This window comes from Conger conger, chromosome 10, assembly GCF_963514075.1.
Source record: "Conger conger chromosome 10, fConCon1.1, whole genome shotgun sequence".
Taxonomy (NCBI): Eukaryota; Metazoa; Chordata; class Actinopteri; order Anguilliformes; family Congridae; genus Conger; species Conger conger.
The window spans coordinates 48,282,873-48,300,372 of record NC_083769.1 but is presented as its reverse complement, the minus strand read 5'-3'; the positions used below and the strand labels follow the sequence as shown (position 1 = coordinate 48,300,372).

Below are 17,500 nucleotides of genomic sequence, written 5' to 3'. Positions count from 1 at the left end.
CCCTGTCCCTCCTCCTCTTCCTGAGCTCTGATTGGCCCGTGTGTGTGTGTCCGTCAGAGCCCGTGGTCCTGCCCCCCATCATGCCCGGTGAGGCCCAGGCCGTGCCCCTGCACCTGACCTCCTGGAGGCTGCAGGCCCGGCCCAAAGGCCTGGGGCTGTTCTTCTGCAAGGTGCCCATCCACTGGACCAGCGTGGAGCGGCCCGGGGAGGTCAGCAGCAGCAAGCGCGAGTGCCAGAGCACCGACTTCGACGACCACCCCAAGCGCAGCTTCAGGTACCGCACCGGGGCGCTGTGGGGAGGGAGGGCAGGCCCGGGATTGGCCCAGGGGCGCGGGAGCGTGACCTGTGATTGGGTGAAATGGTCCTGACCTGTGATTGGGTGAAATGGTCCTGACCTGTGATTGGGTGAGATGGCCATGATTTGTGATTGGGTGAAATAGCTATGACTTGTGATCGGGTGAAATAGCCACTTCTTATCATTGGGTGAAATGGTCATTACTTGTGATTGGTGAAATGGCTATGACTTGTGATTGGGCGAAATAGACATGACTTGAGATTGGGTGAAATAGCCATTACGTATCATTGGGTGAAATGTCCATGAACTCTTATTGGCTCAAAAGTGCTTCAGTAAAAAAATATCCACCTCTGTAAATTGAAAGATTCATAAGAATGACCGATGCGGAGACCTGATTCTGGTATTGAGCACCCCGAGGCTCTCTACTGCACGACGCGCCGAGTCGTTCCACACGTCGACGACTCTCAGTACGATTACAAAACGTAAGCCCCGTCAGTTTACACGGGTTTTAAAGAGCGTTAGCTCGGCCGCATGAGCGTCGCGTCGTCAGGCTTTTGACTGCGAGTCGTAACCGCGGCAGAATCTCTCGCGCGTAACGTTTACCGCTCTTTTTTACGACCGCCTCCATTTGGCTGCAGGTTTTGTGTGGTGATAAAGAAGGAGAACTACCCCGACCAGCAGCCCGCCAAGACCGTGTCCGGCGGGGCCCAGACCATCTACCGCCAGCCCGGGCACACCGTCTACCTGCTGCCCACCCTGGTGCTGGCCAACCTGCTGCCCTGCGACCTCAACTACTACATCAAGGGCACCTCCATCCAGGGCGCCATGAAGCCGGGGAAGGAGGCCGTGCTGCACGCGGCTGACACCTCTCAGAACATGGAGCTGGGTGAGCCAACTGATCTGGAGTCAGTTTCCTGACGCGAGGCTCTCTCTGTCCCCCAGACTGTTATGGCTGTTTAGACTGATCTGGAGTCAGTTTCCTGATGCGAGGCTCTCTCTGTCCCCAGACTGTTATGGCTGTTTAGACTGATCTGGAGTCAGTTTCCTGACCCCCGCGTGACTCTCTGTCCCCAGACTGTTATGGCTGTTTAGACTGATCTGGAGTCAGTTTCCTGACCCCCGCGTGGCTCTCTCTCCCCAGGAGTGCTGCTGGAGAACTTCCCCGTGTGTAAGGAGCTGCTCATCCCCCCCGGCACGCAGAACTACGTGGTGCGCATGCGCGTGTACGACGTCAACAAGCGGCTGATGTGCCTCACCATCCGCATCGTGCTCCGAGCCCCGGGCGCGCTCAAGATCCTCATCTCCGCCCCCTACTGGCTGATCAACAAAACGGGTACGCCGCCTTTCTTCACCGGTATTCTCCCCATCCCTCCCTACCTCCCTGTGAACCTTAATTGTTGTCTCTGTGACTTGCTTTGTGTATCGGTATTTTTAGTTGGCTAGGTAAGCAGTGTTTTGATAGTTAACTTTGGTGACTTTTGCTCTGTTTGTTTATTTGTTTGTTTGTTCAAAAAAAAAAAAAAAAAAAGGCCCTCGTCCTTATCTTTGTTGTACAGGTAGCAGTTGAAATTGTACTTACCTCTAGGGTCTTTCAGCGAACTTATCCCTGGTTATGGGTATGCACTTTGTTGTACGTCGCTCTGGATAAGAGCGTCTGCCAAATGCCAATAATGTAATGTAATGTAATGTAATGGTATTTAGCTGACGCTCTTAGTTCAAGGGCCAAACGGCTCCATTGGTCTTATCGTGGCGACACTGGGGCTTGAACCTCCGGGTCCCAGTGATGTACCTCAGCCACTAGGCTACTGGCTCTCTGACATCACACATCCACCCAACCAAACTACACATAGTCAGAGCGAATTATCTGGCTTAAAAAGGTATCAATGATAAAACCCTTGGAAATATCTTGGTTGGACATACCAAACTTTGAACTCACTTGAAGGTGATAATGGATATTATTAGAGTCAAGTCTCTGTCCATCCACACAATTTTCACTTGTCTTCATTTTAAAGTGTGATATCAAATGGTGATCCATTATTGTACGTGACAAATATACCTTCAAAGTTATTTTCCACAAATGACCAGTTTTATACAGTTTCATATCAAATGGAGATATGTGTTTCTTAACCCAGTCGGTCTCATCTTTCACACCTATACCTGTTTTACTGCTTAGTATGTAGAGAACAGCCTGTTTCTAATGCTAAGAGTTTAGAGAGGAGCTTGTTTCTAATGTGAAATATTTAGAGGGCTCTGTTTTACATGTTAAGTATGTAGACTACAGCCTGTTTTTACTGTTTAGTATGTAGAGTACAGCCTGTTTCTAAAGCTAAGAGTTTAGAGAGCAGCTTGTTTCTAATGTGAAATATTTAGAGGGCTCTGTTTTACATGTTAAGTATGTAGACTACAGCCTGTTTTTACTGTTTAGTATGTAGAGTACAGCCTGTTTCTAAAGCTAAGAGTTTAGAGAGCAGCTTGTTTCTGATGTGAAATATTTAGAGGGCACTGTTTTACATGTTAAGTATGTAGACTACAGCCTGTTTGTAATAATTAGTATGTAGGGTACAGCATGTTTCTAATGCCATGAGTTTAAAGATAAGCTTGTTTCTAATGTGAACTATTCAGAGGACAGCCTGTCTTGCATGTTAAGCATGTAGACTACAGCCTGTTTGTAATGTTTAGTTTGTAGAGTACAGCCTGTTTCTAATGCTAAGTGTTTAGAGAAGGGCTGGTTTCTGATGTTTAGCAGATGGTTCTGTTCATGCTCTTTGTTTTCTCGTTCCCGTGTGCTCCAGGGCTGCCTCTGATTTTCCGTCAGGACAACGGGAAGACGGACGCCGCCGGTCAGTTCGAGGAGCACGAGCTTGCCAGGAGCCTGAGCCCCCTCCTCTTCTGTTACACGGACAAAGAGCAGCCCAATATGTGAGTGACCCGTTCACACCGCCCCGCGGAACACACCATGAGAGAGGCCTTGTGGGTAGTGTAGTCTACAGATGATTATTAATGTAGTTCCCAGCATGGTCAGACCTTAGCCCCATCCTGTTCTGTTACACGGACAAAGAGCAGCCCAATATGTGAGTGACCCGTTCACACCGCCCCGCGGAACACACCACGAGAGGCCTTGTGGGTAGTGTAGTCTACAGAGGATTATTGTTAGTGTAGTTCTCAGCATGGTCAGACCTTAGCGCCCTGCTCTTCTGTTACACAGACAAAGAGCAGCTCGGTATGTGTCCAAGGTACATTCCTTCCCTCAGTGAGGCCTGTAAGGCAGCAGCTTCTAGAACTAGAGAACTAACAGCAGCAGATTAGCAAACCAGCTAGCATGGTAACATAGGTATAGGTGAATTTGATTTAATAAAAAATAAAAAAAGAATAAAAACTGCCTGTGAAGAAGTATGTACACATCATCTGTGGCTGGCTGAGCTGAACCCACTGGCCGACCTGCTGTTTACAGTCTTGGAGGCAGCTGCCTCCTCCCCACAGAACAGACCACAATAACAGCCTTGTGGGTAATGTAGTTGGCAGATATACTTAGTCAGGGCAAAGAGTGTAAAACCTCCACCCACAGAAGGGTAACCCGTGCTGTCTCCGCCCCGGGCAGGTGCACCATGCGCATTGGGAAGGGGATCCACCCAGACGGGGTCCCGGGCTGGTGCCAGGGCTTCTCCCTGGACGGGGGCAGCGGGGTGCGGGCGGTGAAGGTCATCCAGCACGGGAACCGACCCGGCCTCATCTACAACATCGGCAAGTGCAGCTCACGCCCGCAACGCCGTTACAGAAAAGAGTACATCACCACTCTCACACATTACACACAACATCTACAACATCGGCAAGTCCAGTTCACGTCCACAACGCCGTTACAGAAAAGAGTACATCACCACTCTCACACATTACACACAACATCTACAACATCGGCAAGTCCTGCTCACGTCCGCTACGCCGTTACAGAAAAGAGTATAACACCACTCTCACACATTACACACAACATCTACAACATCGACAAGTCCTGCTCACGTCCGCTACGCCGTTACAGAAAAGAGTACAACACCATTCTCACACATTACACACAACATCTACAACATCGACAAGTCCAGCTCACGTAAAGGCGCTATATAAATGCAGACATTTACCATTTACGTCCACAACGCCATTACAGAACCAGAGAAGTGTATAAAGGCTACCATATCATTCTCACATTAAACACAACATCCACAATGCCATTACCAGGAAACGGTATAACACGACGATACCATTCTCACTCATTACACACAACATTTACAACATCGGTAAGTTCAGCTCACATCCACAACGCCATTACAGAGAACCAGAGAAGTGTATAAACAGAGAGAACCATTCTCACACATTACACACAACATTTACAACCGCTTTACAGATAACCAGAGAAGTGTATAAAGACTATGATACCATTACCAGTACACACAACATCTACAATGGCATGACTGTCGAGAGCCAGAAAAGTGTATAAGATTACAGTACCATTCTCACACTTTGCACACAACATCCACAAACGCATTACTGTGCAAACTCTTTTTTCCCCCCACATCTGTCTGACTGGCCAGGTTTATATGTTTCTCTTTTTCCCCCAAAAAACACCATGATCTTCTGTCTGTGTGTAGAGGATGTGTTTATGCATTGTCCTTTTCCCACGATTTGAACCTGACGCAGATGTGTTTATGGTGTGACCTGCCTGTGAAGAATTTTCTTTTTTTTTTAAAGGAAAAGGAACGCATTTGAATATAAAGTTAGGGAAAAAACCAATAAGACCCATAATTGTGCAAAGAACCAGGAAAGTGTATAAAGACTACGATACCATTTTCACACATTACAGCACCAACCCACCACCTCTGCTCAACAGGCCAATTACCCACTGCAGTGCTCGTCAGACTCCAGTCCTGGAGAGACACAGTGTCTGCTGGTTGGCTGTGATTCTCTAATTAATGCTCAATTTAAGTTATCGATTGGCTGATGGGTCTTCTGGCTTTGTTTCCAGGCCCTAAATTGGCTTGTGATTGAAAAGGAACCGCGAACACCTGCAGACGTCGTTCGACACTGCTGACCTCCACAGTGATAATGAGGCTGTGTTAAACCCAGGGAAATTAGAAGCCCAGGGTGATGTGTCTGAACTGCAGGCTTCCTGGTGGGATGGTGCAGGTGTTTCTGTGGGTCTGCAGGTCATGACAACCTGCTTCTGATCTGATGTATTTTAACCCATTATGGACTAAGGCACACTACAAATAGAAACACATAGAAAGGCCTAGGAATCACAATGCATTTCAACGGTCATGTGTCTTGAAAAATGGTCAAGATCAAATACAATGCGGGTGTCACATCTGTCTGTTAAGGGAGATGTAACGCGCAGGTCACATCCATCTGTTAAGGGAGATGTAATGTGTAGGTCACATCCGTCTGTTAAGAGAGATGTAATGTGTAGGTCACATCCGTCTGTTAAGAGAGATGTAACACGCAGGTCACATCCGTCTGTTAAGAGAGATGTAACACGCAGGTCACATCCGTCTGTTAAGGGAGATGTAACACGCAGGTCACATCCGTCTGTTAAGGGAGATGTAACACACAGGTCACATCCGTCTGTTAAGGGAGATGTAACATGCAGGTCACATCCGTCTGTTAAGGGAGATGTAACACGCAGGTCACATCCATCTGTTAAGGGAGATGTAACACGCAGGTCACATCCGTCTGTTAAGGGAGATGTAACACGCAGGTCACATCTGTCTGTTAAGGGAGAAATAACACGCAGGTCACATCCGTCTGTTAAGGGAGATGTAACACGCAGGTCACATCTGTCTGTTAAGGGAGATGTAACACGCAGGTCACATCCGTCTGTTAAGGGAGATGTAACACGCAGGTCACATCCGTCTGTTAAGGGAGATGTAACGTGCAGGTCACATCCATCTGTTAAGGGAGATGTAACGTGCAGGTCACATCCGTCTGTTAAGGGAGATGTAACGTGCAGGTCACATCAGTCTGTTAAGGGAGATGTAACGAGCAGGTCACATCCGTCTGTTAAGGGAGATGTAACACGCAGGTCACATCCGTCTGTTAAGGGAGATGTAACACGCAGGTCTCATCTGTCTGTTAAGGGGTTAATATATTTCTCTCTGCTATAGGCCTACATGCCCTACGGCACTGGAAGTCTGCACCCAAGATATTTTATATTTGTGTATACTATGATGTGACCATAAAATGGATTGATTGATTGATTGATTGATTGATTCGTAGGCATCAACGTGCGGAAGGGGAAGGGCCGGTATCGGGACACCCACATCGTGACCTTTGCCCCCCGCTATCTCCTGGACAACCGGTCTTCTCACAAGCTGGCCTTCTCCCAGCGCGAGTTTGCCAGAGGAAAGGTACTGTACTGTCCTCTCAGGTCCTCTTTGCACTTGTTCTTGTGTTTAATTTGCACTTTGTTGTACGTCGCTCTGGATGTGTGATACTGAGACTGGAGAAATGTGTGTGCTTTATATCAGCACCTGTCGCCTGTTTCAGTGCGTACATATTGTCATTTGTGTTTACGTCAGTGGTTTAATCGCACACGGGATGCTTTCCATAAGGTTAGTTGGGATAGTTACAGACCCTTTTAAGCTGTACTGGGCAGGGCTTGCGCAAAGAGGTACATAGCTTCCTTCTCCCCAAATTCTTTTAAACGTTTTTCTCAACAGTACATTAGTTATTTAGCTGACACTTTTATCCAAAGCGATTTACAGTTCATTAAATTTAGCAGGGGCCATGTGCTCAAGGGCACAACAGCTGCACGGATCTTACTGTGGATACACTGGGGCTTGAACCATAAACCTTCCAGGTCCCAGTCATGTACCTTAGCTGCCCCAGTGAAAGTAAAATCCATCTTCGTTTTTCACAACCGGTAGACAGACACATTAATAGACAATATGAGGACAGATCTGATCATTTTGCTTATTGTTGTGGCTGTTGTTTCTCCAGCTGCTCGTGGTTGTAGTAGTTGCGCTGTGCGACGTTGTGAATCGTGAGAGCGTGTTGCTGTGATACAGGGCACGGAGAACCCGGAGGGCTACATCTCCACGCTGCCGGGCTCCAGCGTGGTGTTCCACTGGCCCCGGAACGACTACGACCAGCTCCTCTGCGTGCGGCTCATGGACGTCCAGAACTGCACCTGGTCCGGTGGGTTCGAGGTCAACAAGCCCAAGTCCTTCCACGTCAACATGAGGTACCCGCTCTCCCACCGACAACAGGACTCTGCTCCATCGGGTTATCTACAGTCTAGATCTTTTTCTACATCTTAACTCTTTTTCTAGATCTTTTAAAATATGTTCTAGATTTTTTTCTCATTTAGTTTGCATGCCTGACTATGCAGACCACAGGTGCTGGAGACATGAAAAATAAAACAGTCTGCAACCCTGTGTCTCTTGCTGTGTTTGCAACTTTTATTGACTGAAAAAATGTCTGTCCTTCCTCAGAAGTGTGAGAGTGAATGGTAAAATGGCCTCTTTTGAAGGCTTCCCTTGATAGATTGTTCTGCCGTCTGAAACGCAAACTGCATGCTGGGTTGTTCTCCAGGGACACTCTGGGGAACTGCTTCTTCCTGCGGGCTGAGATCGCTCTGAAGGGGGCCACGTACCAGATCTCATTCTGCGACACGGACCAGCTTCCCCCGCCCTTCCGCATAGACAACTTCTCTGAGGTGCGTCCGTCTGTCTGTCTGTCTGTCTGTCTGTCTGTCTGTCTCTGTCTGTCTCTCTCTCTGTCTGTCTGTCTGTCTCTGTCTCTCTGTATCTCTCTCTGTCTGTCTGTCTGTCTCTGTCTCTGTCTCTCACTGTCTCTCTCATTGTCTCTCTCACTGTCTGTCTCTCTCTGTCTCTCTCTCTGTCTCTCTCTCTGTCTCTGTCTCTCTCTCTGTCTGTCTCTCTCTCTGTCTGTCTCTCTCTCTGTCTGTCTCTCTCACTGTCTGTCTGTCTCTCTGTCTCTCTCTCTGTCTCTCTGTCTCTCTCTCTGTCTCTCTCTCTGTCTGTCTCTGTCTCTGTCTCTCACTGTCTCTCTCATTGTCTCTCTCACTGTCTGTCTCTCTCTCTGTCTCTCTCTCTGTCTCTCTCTCTGTCTCTGTCTCTCTCTCTGTCTGTCTCTCTCTCTGTCTGTCTCTCTCTCTGTCTGTCTCTCTGTCTGTCTCTCTCACTGTCTGTCTCTCTGTCTCTCTCTTTGCCTGTCACTATCTGTCTGTCTGTCTTTCTGTCCGACATACTCATTTGGCCTTAAAGTAACTAGATCGACTGATGTTGTGGAAATAAGAAATGATCTTCCTGATCAGAACATTTAAATGTTATCTGAAAGTCGCGGGGGTTAAGTCCCTTTGAGAAAGCCTTGGGTTGTGTTAAGGCTTGGTGTTGGGTAGTATGGTGGTGATCTGTCTCCATGTTGGAGGGAAACATTGTTTTCTCAACACATCAGACCTGGCTTCAAATAGTATTTGTTTTGGATACTTGTCTGTGCTCTATTGATCTTGCCTGCTACTTTACAGCCTGATGGAACAGATGGTTTACATTTTTCAGATCATTTAGTGTGTTCCAATACACCAGGCAAGCTTAGTCAAATGCAGAAAACAAATACTATTTGAACCCAGGTCTGCAACACATTAGAGTTTTTTCATGTGATTTTTCTGATGAGATGTATTCAGCTGTTCATTTTGCTGCGCTTGCCACAATGATATTGTGCCAAAATTGAGAGCCAAACAGACAGCTTAATGCTTGGGAGTCTTCCATGTCCGTACACCTGTGCAGAGATTCTCTGGCCACCAGGGGGCAGTAGCAGCATTAATGTGGACGTGTGTTTAACCCTTTCAGCCCCAAGCTCAATACGGAGTGGATCCACCTGAATTCCGAGGGGCTTTAGCTTTGGTTGAGCAAATTGAGAATGCAGAGAGTTTAGTGTGGCAGTAAGAGCAGTCGTCTGGCAGTCGGAGGGATGCCGGTTCGATCCCCCGCCCGGGCTGTGTCGAAGTGTCCCTGAGCAAGACACCCAAATGCTCCCGACAAGCTGGTCGGAACCTTGCATGTCAGCCAATTGCCGTTGGTGTGTGAGTGTGTGTATGAATGGGTGAGTGAGAAGCATCAATTGTACAGCGCTTTGGATAAAGGCGCTATATAAACGGTGGTTGCGCGTGACTGACGGGGTTAACGTCGGCGTGCGTGCTGTGCTTCAGGTGCCGATCCAGTTCTGGCAGCACGGCGTGGCGGACATGCGTCTGCACACGGAGGTGAAGGCCGGGGCGGTGCTGGACTACGCCTGTGACGAGCCCACCCTGCTGCCCTACCTCACGCTCATGGTCAAGGGCGCCGGGTCGTCCGAGGTCACCGCCGACATGAACTTCTTCCGCGAGTACAACAAGCTGTACTACGAGAACTTCATCTACATCGCCGCCACGCACACCTTCTCCCAGTACGCCTCCCGCCCACTCGCCTGTGTGATGTCACTGCGCGTGTCATAATACCACACCCCGTGTCATAATGTATAATGTCACACCCCGTGTCATGATGTCTCAGTGCGTGTCAGGGCAGCCTGTAGCGTAGTGGTTAAGGTAAATGACTGGGACACACAAGGTTGCTGGTTCGATCCCCGGTGTAGCCACAATAAGATCCGCACAGCCGTTGAGCAAGGCCCTTAACCCTGCATTGCTCTCCTGCTTAGTCTAATCAACTGTACGTCGCTCTGGATAAGAGCGTCTGCCAAATGACTTTAATGTAATGTATTAATGTCACTGCGTGTATCATAATGTCACACTCAGTGGGATGTACAGAGCAGGGTGGTGGAGGTTCCATTACATTGGTGGTGTAGGTTCCCTGTTTGTAACTGCACTTTGAGCTAAGGGACTGAGTCTCTAATGTATGTACATATGCTTGCATTCATGTACAATTAGTCCAATGCTACAATTTACCCACATGGGATTTCCCTCATGTAAAATGAATGTAATGGCCATTAGATGTGATTTCCTGAATGCACACTTAGCATAAAGACCATGCAATCTGATGTTCTTAATGCACAGTTGGTGTAATACTCATGAGATCTGATCTCTTTAATGCACAGACAACGTAATGCTGATGAGATGCTAGCCCCTTCCTGTGTGTTTAGCATGCTAACACTGCACGCTGTTGCAGGGATGCTGGGAAGCGGCCGGGTAAGAAGAGGGACGTGAGCGGGGCTGAGCTGGTTCTGGACGTGGAGACGAAGACGCAGAGAGTCATCCTGAAGAAGAAGGCAAGGAGCACCCGTCTCTCAGAGCCCAGGGGGTCCATTTTGTGCCTCCCCTCACCTGTCTTACTCCGTCTGCGGCCTCCATTTTGTGCCTCCACTCACCTGTCTCTCAGAGCCCAGGGGGTCCATTTTGTGCCTCCCCTGACCTGTCTCTCACAGCCTGCAGCCTCCATTTTGTGCCTCCACTCACCTGTCTCTCAGAGCCCAGGGGGTCCATTTTGTGCCTCCCCTGACCTGTCTCTCAGAGCCTGCAGCCTCCATTTTGTGCCTCCGCTCACCTGTCTCTGAGCCCAGGGCCTCCATTTTGTGCCTCCGCTCGCCTGTCTCTCAGAGCCTGCTGCCTCCATTTTGTGCCTCCGTTGACCAGTTTCTCTGTGCCTCAGGAGCCCGGCAAGCGCTCGCAGCTGTGGAGGATGACGGGCACCGGGATGCTCTGCCACGAAGGCTCCTCCCCTCCGCAGAACAAGCCGGCCCAGCCACGCCCCCTTGACTCCTCCCTCGTCCTGGACATCGCGGGATTGGCTGCTGTCACGGACAACAGGTGAGTCATTGTGACCCGTTTCCCATGGCTGTGGTCTGCTGCGCAAGAGCAAATTATCTATGCGTGTGAAGGTGTTGCTGTCTCTATTTTGCTTTCCCTCTCTCTGTCTTTCTCTTTCACACATTCACACTCAAGTGAGTCTCTTGCCCACCTGTTTACGCAGTGCTCTTGCTTAGCACAGCTTTTTGATCTGCTGAAGAGTTTTTCTTTTTTTTTTTTAAAGATTGGGAGAAGAGTTTTCATTTGTGCTTTTTATTCTTGGCCCGAGGTATACAGCAAGGAAGAAATCCATGCTCATGTTGATTAACGTTTTGTATGGGGTAGCCAAGCTAGCTATATGGAAAACCCGGAAGAATCATATCAGGGATGGGGACAATAGACCCTGTGCTCATGTTTGAGGTGTTGCTGGCTGTCTCACTCCTAGTAGAGCATGTCTCCTGTGGGTGCAGTCAGGCATGTTGGCTTAGGGGCGTGCTGTGTGCAGTTCAGGAAGATGGAGGGTTGTGACTTGCCTTTTCAGAAAGTCTTGGGTATAATATCATCTTCGCCTCTTCTCCTGCTCTGTGTCAGGTTAAGTGGAGGTGTGTTGTGTGGTTAAAGGGTTACTCTCTCTGTCTCTCAGTGTCTCTCTCTCTCTCTCTCTCTCTCTTCCTGTCCCTCTCTCCTTGGTGAAGTTGAAAAAGTCTCATGTGTAATATGGTGGGGTATGTTCCCCTCTTCTCCTGCTCTGTTGAGGAGGTGTTAAAGTGTTACTCTCTCTGTGCAGTTATGAGCCCCTGATGTTGAGGAGGTGGTTAAAGTGTCACTCTCTCTGTGCAGTTATGAGCCCCTGATGTTGAGGAGGTGGTTAAAGTGTGACTCTCTCTGTGCAGTTATGAGCCCCTGATGTTGAGGAGGTGGTTAAAGTGTGACTCTCTCTGTGCAGTTATGAGCCCCTGATGTTGAGGAGGTGTTAAAGTGTGACTCTCTCTGTGCAGTTATGAGCCCCTGATGTTGAGGAGGTGGTTAAAGTGTCGCTCTCTCTGTGCAGTTATGAGCCCCTGATGTTGAGGAGGTGGTTAAAGTGTCACTCTCTCTGTGCAGTTATGAGCCCCTGATGTTGAGGAGGTGGTTAAAGTGTGACTCTCTCTGTGCAGTTATGAGCCCCTGATGTTGAGGAGGTGGTTAAGTGTTGCTCTCTCTGTGCAGTTATGAGCCCCTGATGTTGAGGAGGTGGTTAAAGTGTGACTCTCTCTGTGCAGTTATGAGCCCTTGATGTTGAGGAGGTGGTTAAAGTGTGACTCTCTCTGTGCAGTTATGAGCCCCTGATGTTGAGGAGGTGGTTAAAGTGTGACTCTCTCTGTGCAGTTATGAGCCCCTGATGTTGAGGAGGTGGTTAAAGTGTGACTCTCTCTGTGCAGTTATGAGCCCCTGATGTTGAGGAGGTGGTTAAAGTGTGACTCTCTCTCTGCAGTTATGAGCCCCTGATGTTGAGGAGGTGGTTAAAGTGTGACTCTCTCTGTGCAGTTATGAGCCCCTGATGTTGAGGAGGTGGTTAAAGTGTGACTCTCTGTGCAGTTATGAGCCCCTGATGTTGAGGAGGCCAGACTCCCGGCGCAGTACCACCCAGACCTGGCACTTCAGCTCCGGCCTGCTGACCTGCGGCCTGCCAAGACTGGTGGTGCAGGTGTGTGTGTGTGTGTGTGTGTGTGTGTGTGTGTGTGTGTGTGTGTGTGTGTGTCTGTCTGTCTGTCTGTCTGTCTGTCTGTCTGTCTGTCTGTGTCTGTGTCTGTGTCTGTGTCTGTCTGTGTCTGTGTCTGTGTGTGTCTGTGTCTGTCTGTGTATATGTCTGTGTATATACAGTGCGTGTGTATGCGTGTGTGTGTGTGTGTCTGTGTATGTGTGTGTGCTTGTTTGTGTATAACAGTGTGTGTGTGTGTGTGTGTGTGTGTGCTCCTGTATGGTACTCTGGTGCTGACCTACGCCCCGCTCCTCCAGGTGAAAGGGGGCGTTTCGGGGCTGTTTGACGGGGCGGAGGTGGTGCTGGGGCCGGACTCTGGGGTGCTGGAGCTCACGCCCGAGCAGCAGTTCATCAACCAGAAGATGCGGCCGGGGTCCGGGGTTCTGTCCATCCAGGTGCTGCCCGACGGACCCACCCGGGTTCTGCAGGTAACACCGCCCGGTGGAGCACTACGCCTCACCTCTCTGTTCCTCTATCTCTGTCTGTTTCTCCACCTCTATCTGCTTTTACACCTCTATCTCTGTATCTGCACCTCACCTTCCCGTTTCTCCATCCACACCCATCTCTTTCTCCACCTTTCTGCGCCTCTTGTCTGTTTCTCCACCTCTGCCTGCTTTACACCCACCTCCATCCCTGTTTCTCTACCTCCATCTCTCTGTTCCTTCACCTCCATCCCTGTTTCTCCAACTCCAACTCCCCTCCTCTGTTTTTCCTCTTCCATCCCCCTGTTTTCCTACCTTCACCCCGTGCCCTTTCTCCTGGTTCGTTAGAAGTCCTCCAGGGCCCAGACTCTTAATAAATGATTAATTCTGAGCTGCTTAATTAATTTCCACATTACAGTTAGCATTTAGCCAAGTTTTTTCCCCAGACCTGCAGGCACACTGTGTTAGCCGTGTTAGCTTCAGTTCCCCACTTAATTAGGCTTAATTGGGCTGCTAATTTAACATCCACACATCTAACTGCTGCCCACTGCTCTTTTCAGGCTCTCCGTGAAAATGCTAGCGTTTGGTCATTACGCTCTTGTAAAATTTAATGGTGGACATTCGTGCAGCTGGCCCACGCTCTGGTGTTTTATAAATGTTTTGCTTGAACAGCACATATATGGTTTTCAGAGGAGTAGTACAGACAAGAACAGATTTTTGACTTGTTTTGATTTTTTTTTGTTGCTCATTGGTCCCAGTAGTTATTTATGATTCCATTACTTAATACTTTGGAATTATTCAGTTGGCAACAGCACAGTAATCCCTCAGCTGAAGTGCTATTCGCCTACAAGTGATTGTATACTGTATATGAAAAGGCCGTTATTTTTGGCAAGAAGTCTTCCGATAACTATTTGTTTGAATAACTGTTAAAAACAGTGAGAGCTTGTTCAGGCATTATAATAATTTTGCTTATATGGGTTTTGCTGGACTGTTGGTTTGCGAGATAACTTCATGCTTTTTCAGTTACCCTACAGTAAATCTATGCACATCCATTTTGTTTATGGTAGCTAATAGAAATAACTGCCTGTATATGTCTCTCGGAATAATGTGAATATGTGCAAAATGGGCATGAAGGCTGATCAGCATATTCCTGGGTGAGTCGGAAGTCAGTTATGAAAGAATGGCGAAGCGCTCCTATACGGCTTTGTAAAAGGCTTTTTTTCCCCCCTGTGCTTGTGTTAGTTCTATTGTCTGTTTTCTGCCGATGATGAACAAAACGCATAAAGGCCCTTTGGTCTGCGTCTCGTTTTCAGATCAGCGACTTAAACCAGCGGCGGATCAACCGCACCTCCCCCAGCACAGACGAGGACAAGGACGGCAAACAGAAGAAGGTTCCGGACGAGGAGCTGGAGGTACCCTCAAAATGAGTTTCAAAATAGATTTATGTAGCACAGGCTTATGTAGCACTAGACCCTGTTCCTGGAGATCTACTGTGCTGTAGGTTTTCACTCCAACCCTAACAAAGCCACACCTCATTCAACAGCTAGAGCAGGGCTGCCCAACCCTGTTCCTGGAGATCTACCGTCCTGTAGGTTTTCACTCCAACCCTAACAAAGCCACACCTCATCCAACAGCTAGAGTGGGGCTGCCCAACCCTGTTCCTGGAGATCTACCGTCCTGTAGGTTTTCACTCCAACCCTAACAAAGCCACACCTCATTCAACAGCTAGAGCAGGGCTGCCCAACCCTGTTCCTGGAGATCTACCATCCTGTAGGTTTTCACTCCAACCCCAACGAAGCACACCTCACTCAACAGCTTCAGATCTCATTGAGCTACTTAGTAGGTATTAGTAGTAGTATCCGGTGTGCCAAATTAGGGTTGAAGTGAAAACCTACAGGACGGTAGATCTCCAGGAACAGGTTTAGGCAGCCCTGATGTAGCACATTTTTTGGAGAGTTTGTGAAAATACGCATCGCGGCATACCCCAGATTAAAGTCACACAGAGGTGACGTTGGTGAGGAAACTCCCTGGATGGCAAGTAGGGAGAAACCTGGGCAGGGTTTGTGGGTTAATTTGTCTCCTCAGATTAATCTACCAGGTCCCAGGTCCACAGTTATGTCTGTGGTCATTCCAAGCACTTGGAACCGTACTTCCCTCAAGGGTTTTCAGTGCACTTGTCCCTGGCTATTTGTCATACGCTGCTCTGGATAAGACGTAACATGTCATAACATAAGGACGAGAACAGGCCATTCAGCCCAGCAATACTCATCTTTTCCCACCACGAAAGTGTACCTACTGCTTAGTTTGCCTAAAAGCTAAATCGTTTCTAGCCCCGTATCCAGCCTTGTCTTGAAACCCCCCCCGTGTTTCTGCCTCCCCTGAAGCAATAACAGCGTAGGTGAATAACTGTGATGTAACTGAAGCGGATTGGTATGGATACTGTGTGGTTTGAGCTCACCTGTCCCCTCTGGCCCAGCTGCTGGTGAACCTGGAGGAGGGCGTGGGCATCTCCCTGGTGAACAAGCTGCCCGAGGAGCTGGTGTTCGTCACGCTGTCCGGCATCGACGTGCACTTCACCCGCACGGCCGCCAGCGAGATCCTGGAGCTCAGCGTGCTCCACATCCAGGTGTGTGTCCGCTCGTTCAGGGGTTATTCACCGTGTACTGGGCCAAACTCAGGTGTGTGTCCGCTCGTTCAGGGGTTATTCACCGTGTACTGGGCCAAACTCAGGTGTGTGTCCGCTCGTTCAGGGGTTATTCACCGTGTACTGGGCCAAACTCAGGTGTGTGTCCGCTCGTTCAGGGGTTATTCACCGTGTACTGGGCCAAACTCAGGTGTGCTTCTGCTCGTTCAGGGGTTATTCACCGTGTACTGGGCCAAACTCAGGTGTGTGTCCGCTCGTTCAGGGGTTATTCACCGTGTACTGGGCCAAACTCAGGTGTGTGTCCGCTCGTTCAGGGGTTATTCACCGTGTACTGGGCCAAACTCAGGTGTGCTTCTGCTCGTTCAGGGGTTATTCACCGTGTATTGGGCCAAACTCAGGTGTGTGCCCGCTCGTTCAGGGGTTATTCACCGTGTACTGGGCCAAACTCCGGTGTGCTTCTGCTCGTTCAGGGGTTATTCACCGTGTACTGGGCCAAACTCCGGTGTGCATCTGCTCATTCAGGGTTTATACACCATGTACTGGGCCAAACTCAGGTGTGCATCTGCCTGTTCAGGGTTTATACACCATGTACTGGGCCCAACTCAGGTGTGCATCTGCCTGTTCAGGGTTTATACACCATGTACTGGGCCAAACTCAGGTGTGCATCTGCCTGTTCAGGGTTTATACACCATGTACTGGGCCAAACTCAGGTGTGCATCTGCCTGTTCAGGGTTTATACACTGTTTACTGGGCCCGGTCTGCTCCCACTTGTTCAGCGTTTATACACCACTTACTGATCCAAACTCATGCATATTAGAGCTCTCGATGTTATTGAAAACACAGCTGTCACATCTTGCTCTGTCCTTGTTGCATCTGCTCATTTTTAATAAAAGTTGTTCACAAAGTAAAAACAATTTTATTGCTGTCACAATATCATAAGCATAGACATTATTAAACACGATCTTTTTTCAATGATGAAAAGGGCATTGACTGTGAATTGTATTCCAGTAACTGCGTTTAAGATGTGCATACAAATGACAGCATGGCATGCCTCAGTGCTGCCTACAAATCCCAGAATGCTGCAGTGCGTTGGGCTGCCTACAAATCCCAGCATGCCGTAGTGCTCAGAGCTGCCTACAAATCCCAGCATGCCACAGTGCTCAGAGCTGCCTGCTTCCTGTCCCCAGGTGGATAACCAGCTGCTGGGCACCACCCAGCCCGTGATGCTGTGTGTGACGCCCAGCTCCAGCGAGAGCAGCGCCATGGATACAGGCCCCGCCCTCGAGGTCAACGCCGTGAAGGTGCCCAGCAACCTGATGCTGACGGACCTGTTCAAGGTGAGAGTCCCTGTGAAAACATGGGCTGATTCAGCCCGATCCCAGCCCAATGCAGGCTGTTCAAGGTGAGAGCCATTGTAAAAACAAGATTTGGGTTCAGTCTGTTACCTGCCCAATGCAGTCTGTTCAAGGTGAGAGCCATTGTAAAAACAAGATTTGGGTTCAGTCTGTTACCTGCCCAATGCAGCCTGTTCAAGGTGAGAGCCATTGTAAGAACAAGGTCTGGATTCAGCCCGATCCCAGCCCAATGCAGCCTGTTCACGGTGAGGTCCTGAACGGAATCA

General features: G+C 49.0%; 1 protein-coding gene across 1 annotated transcript in view; it reads left to right on the top strand.

The window, feature by feature from the left end:
* The window catches only part of vps13d (vacuolar protein sorting 13 homolog D), a 118,724-nt gene that overhangs the window by 52,741 nt on the left and 48,483 nt on the right, over positions 1-17,500 (top strand). Inside the window, 16 exon segments of the mRNA XM_061256870.1 lie at positions 58-274; positions 934-1,181; positions 1,437-1,628; positions 3,088-3,214; positions 3,894-4,036; positions 6,551-6,681; positions 7,342-7,517; positions 7,868-7,991; positions 9,504-9,739; positions 10,456-10,555; positions 10,936-11,093; positions 12,651-12,759; positions 13,071-13,241; positions 14,549-14,647; positions 15,712-15,861; positions 17,067-17,216. Of these exon segments, the coding sequence (XP_061112854.1) occupies positions 58-274; positions 934-1,181; positions 1,437-1,628; positions 3,088-3,214; positions 3,894-4,036; positions 6,551-6,681; positions 7,342-7,517; positions 7,868-7,991; positions 9,504-9,739; positions 10,456-10,555; positions 10,936-11,093; positions 12,651-12,759; positions 13,071-13,241; positions 14,549-14,647; positions 15,712-15,861; positions 17,067-17,216 (2,531 nt within the window).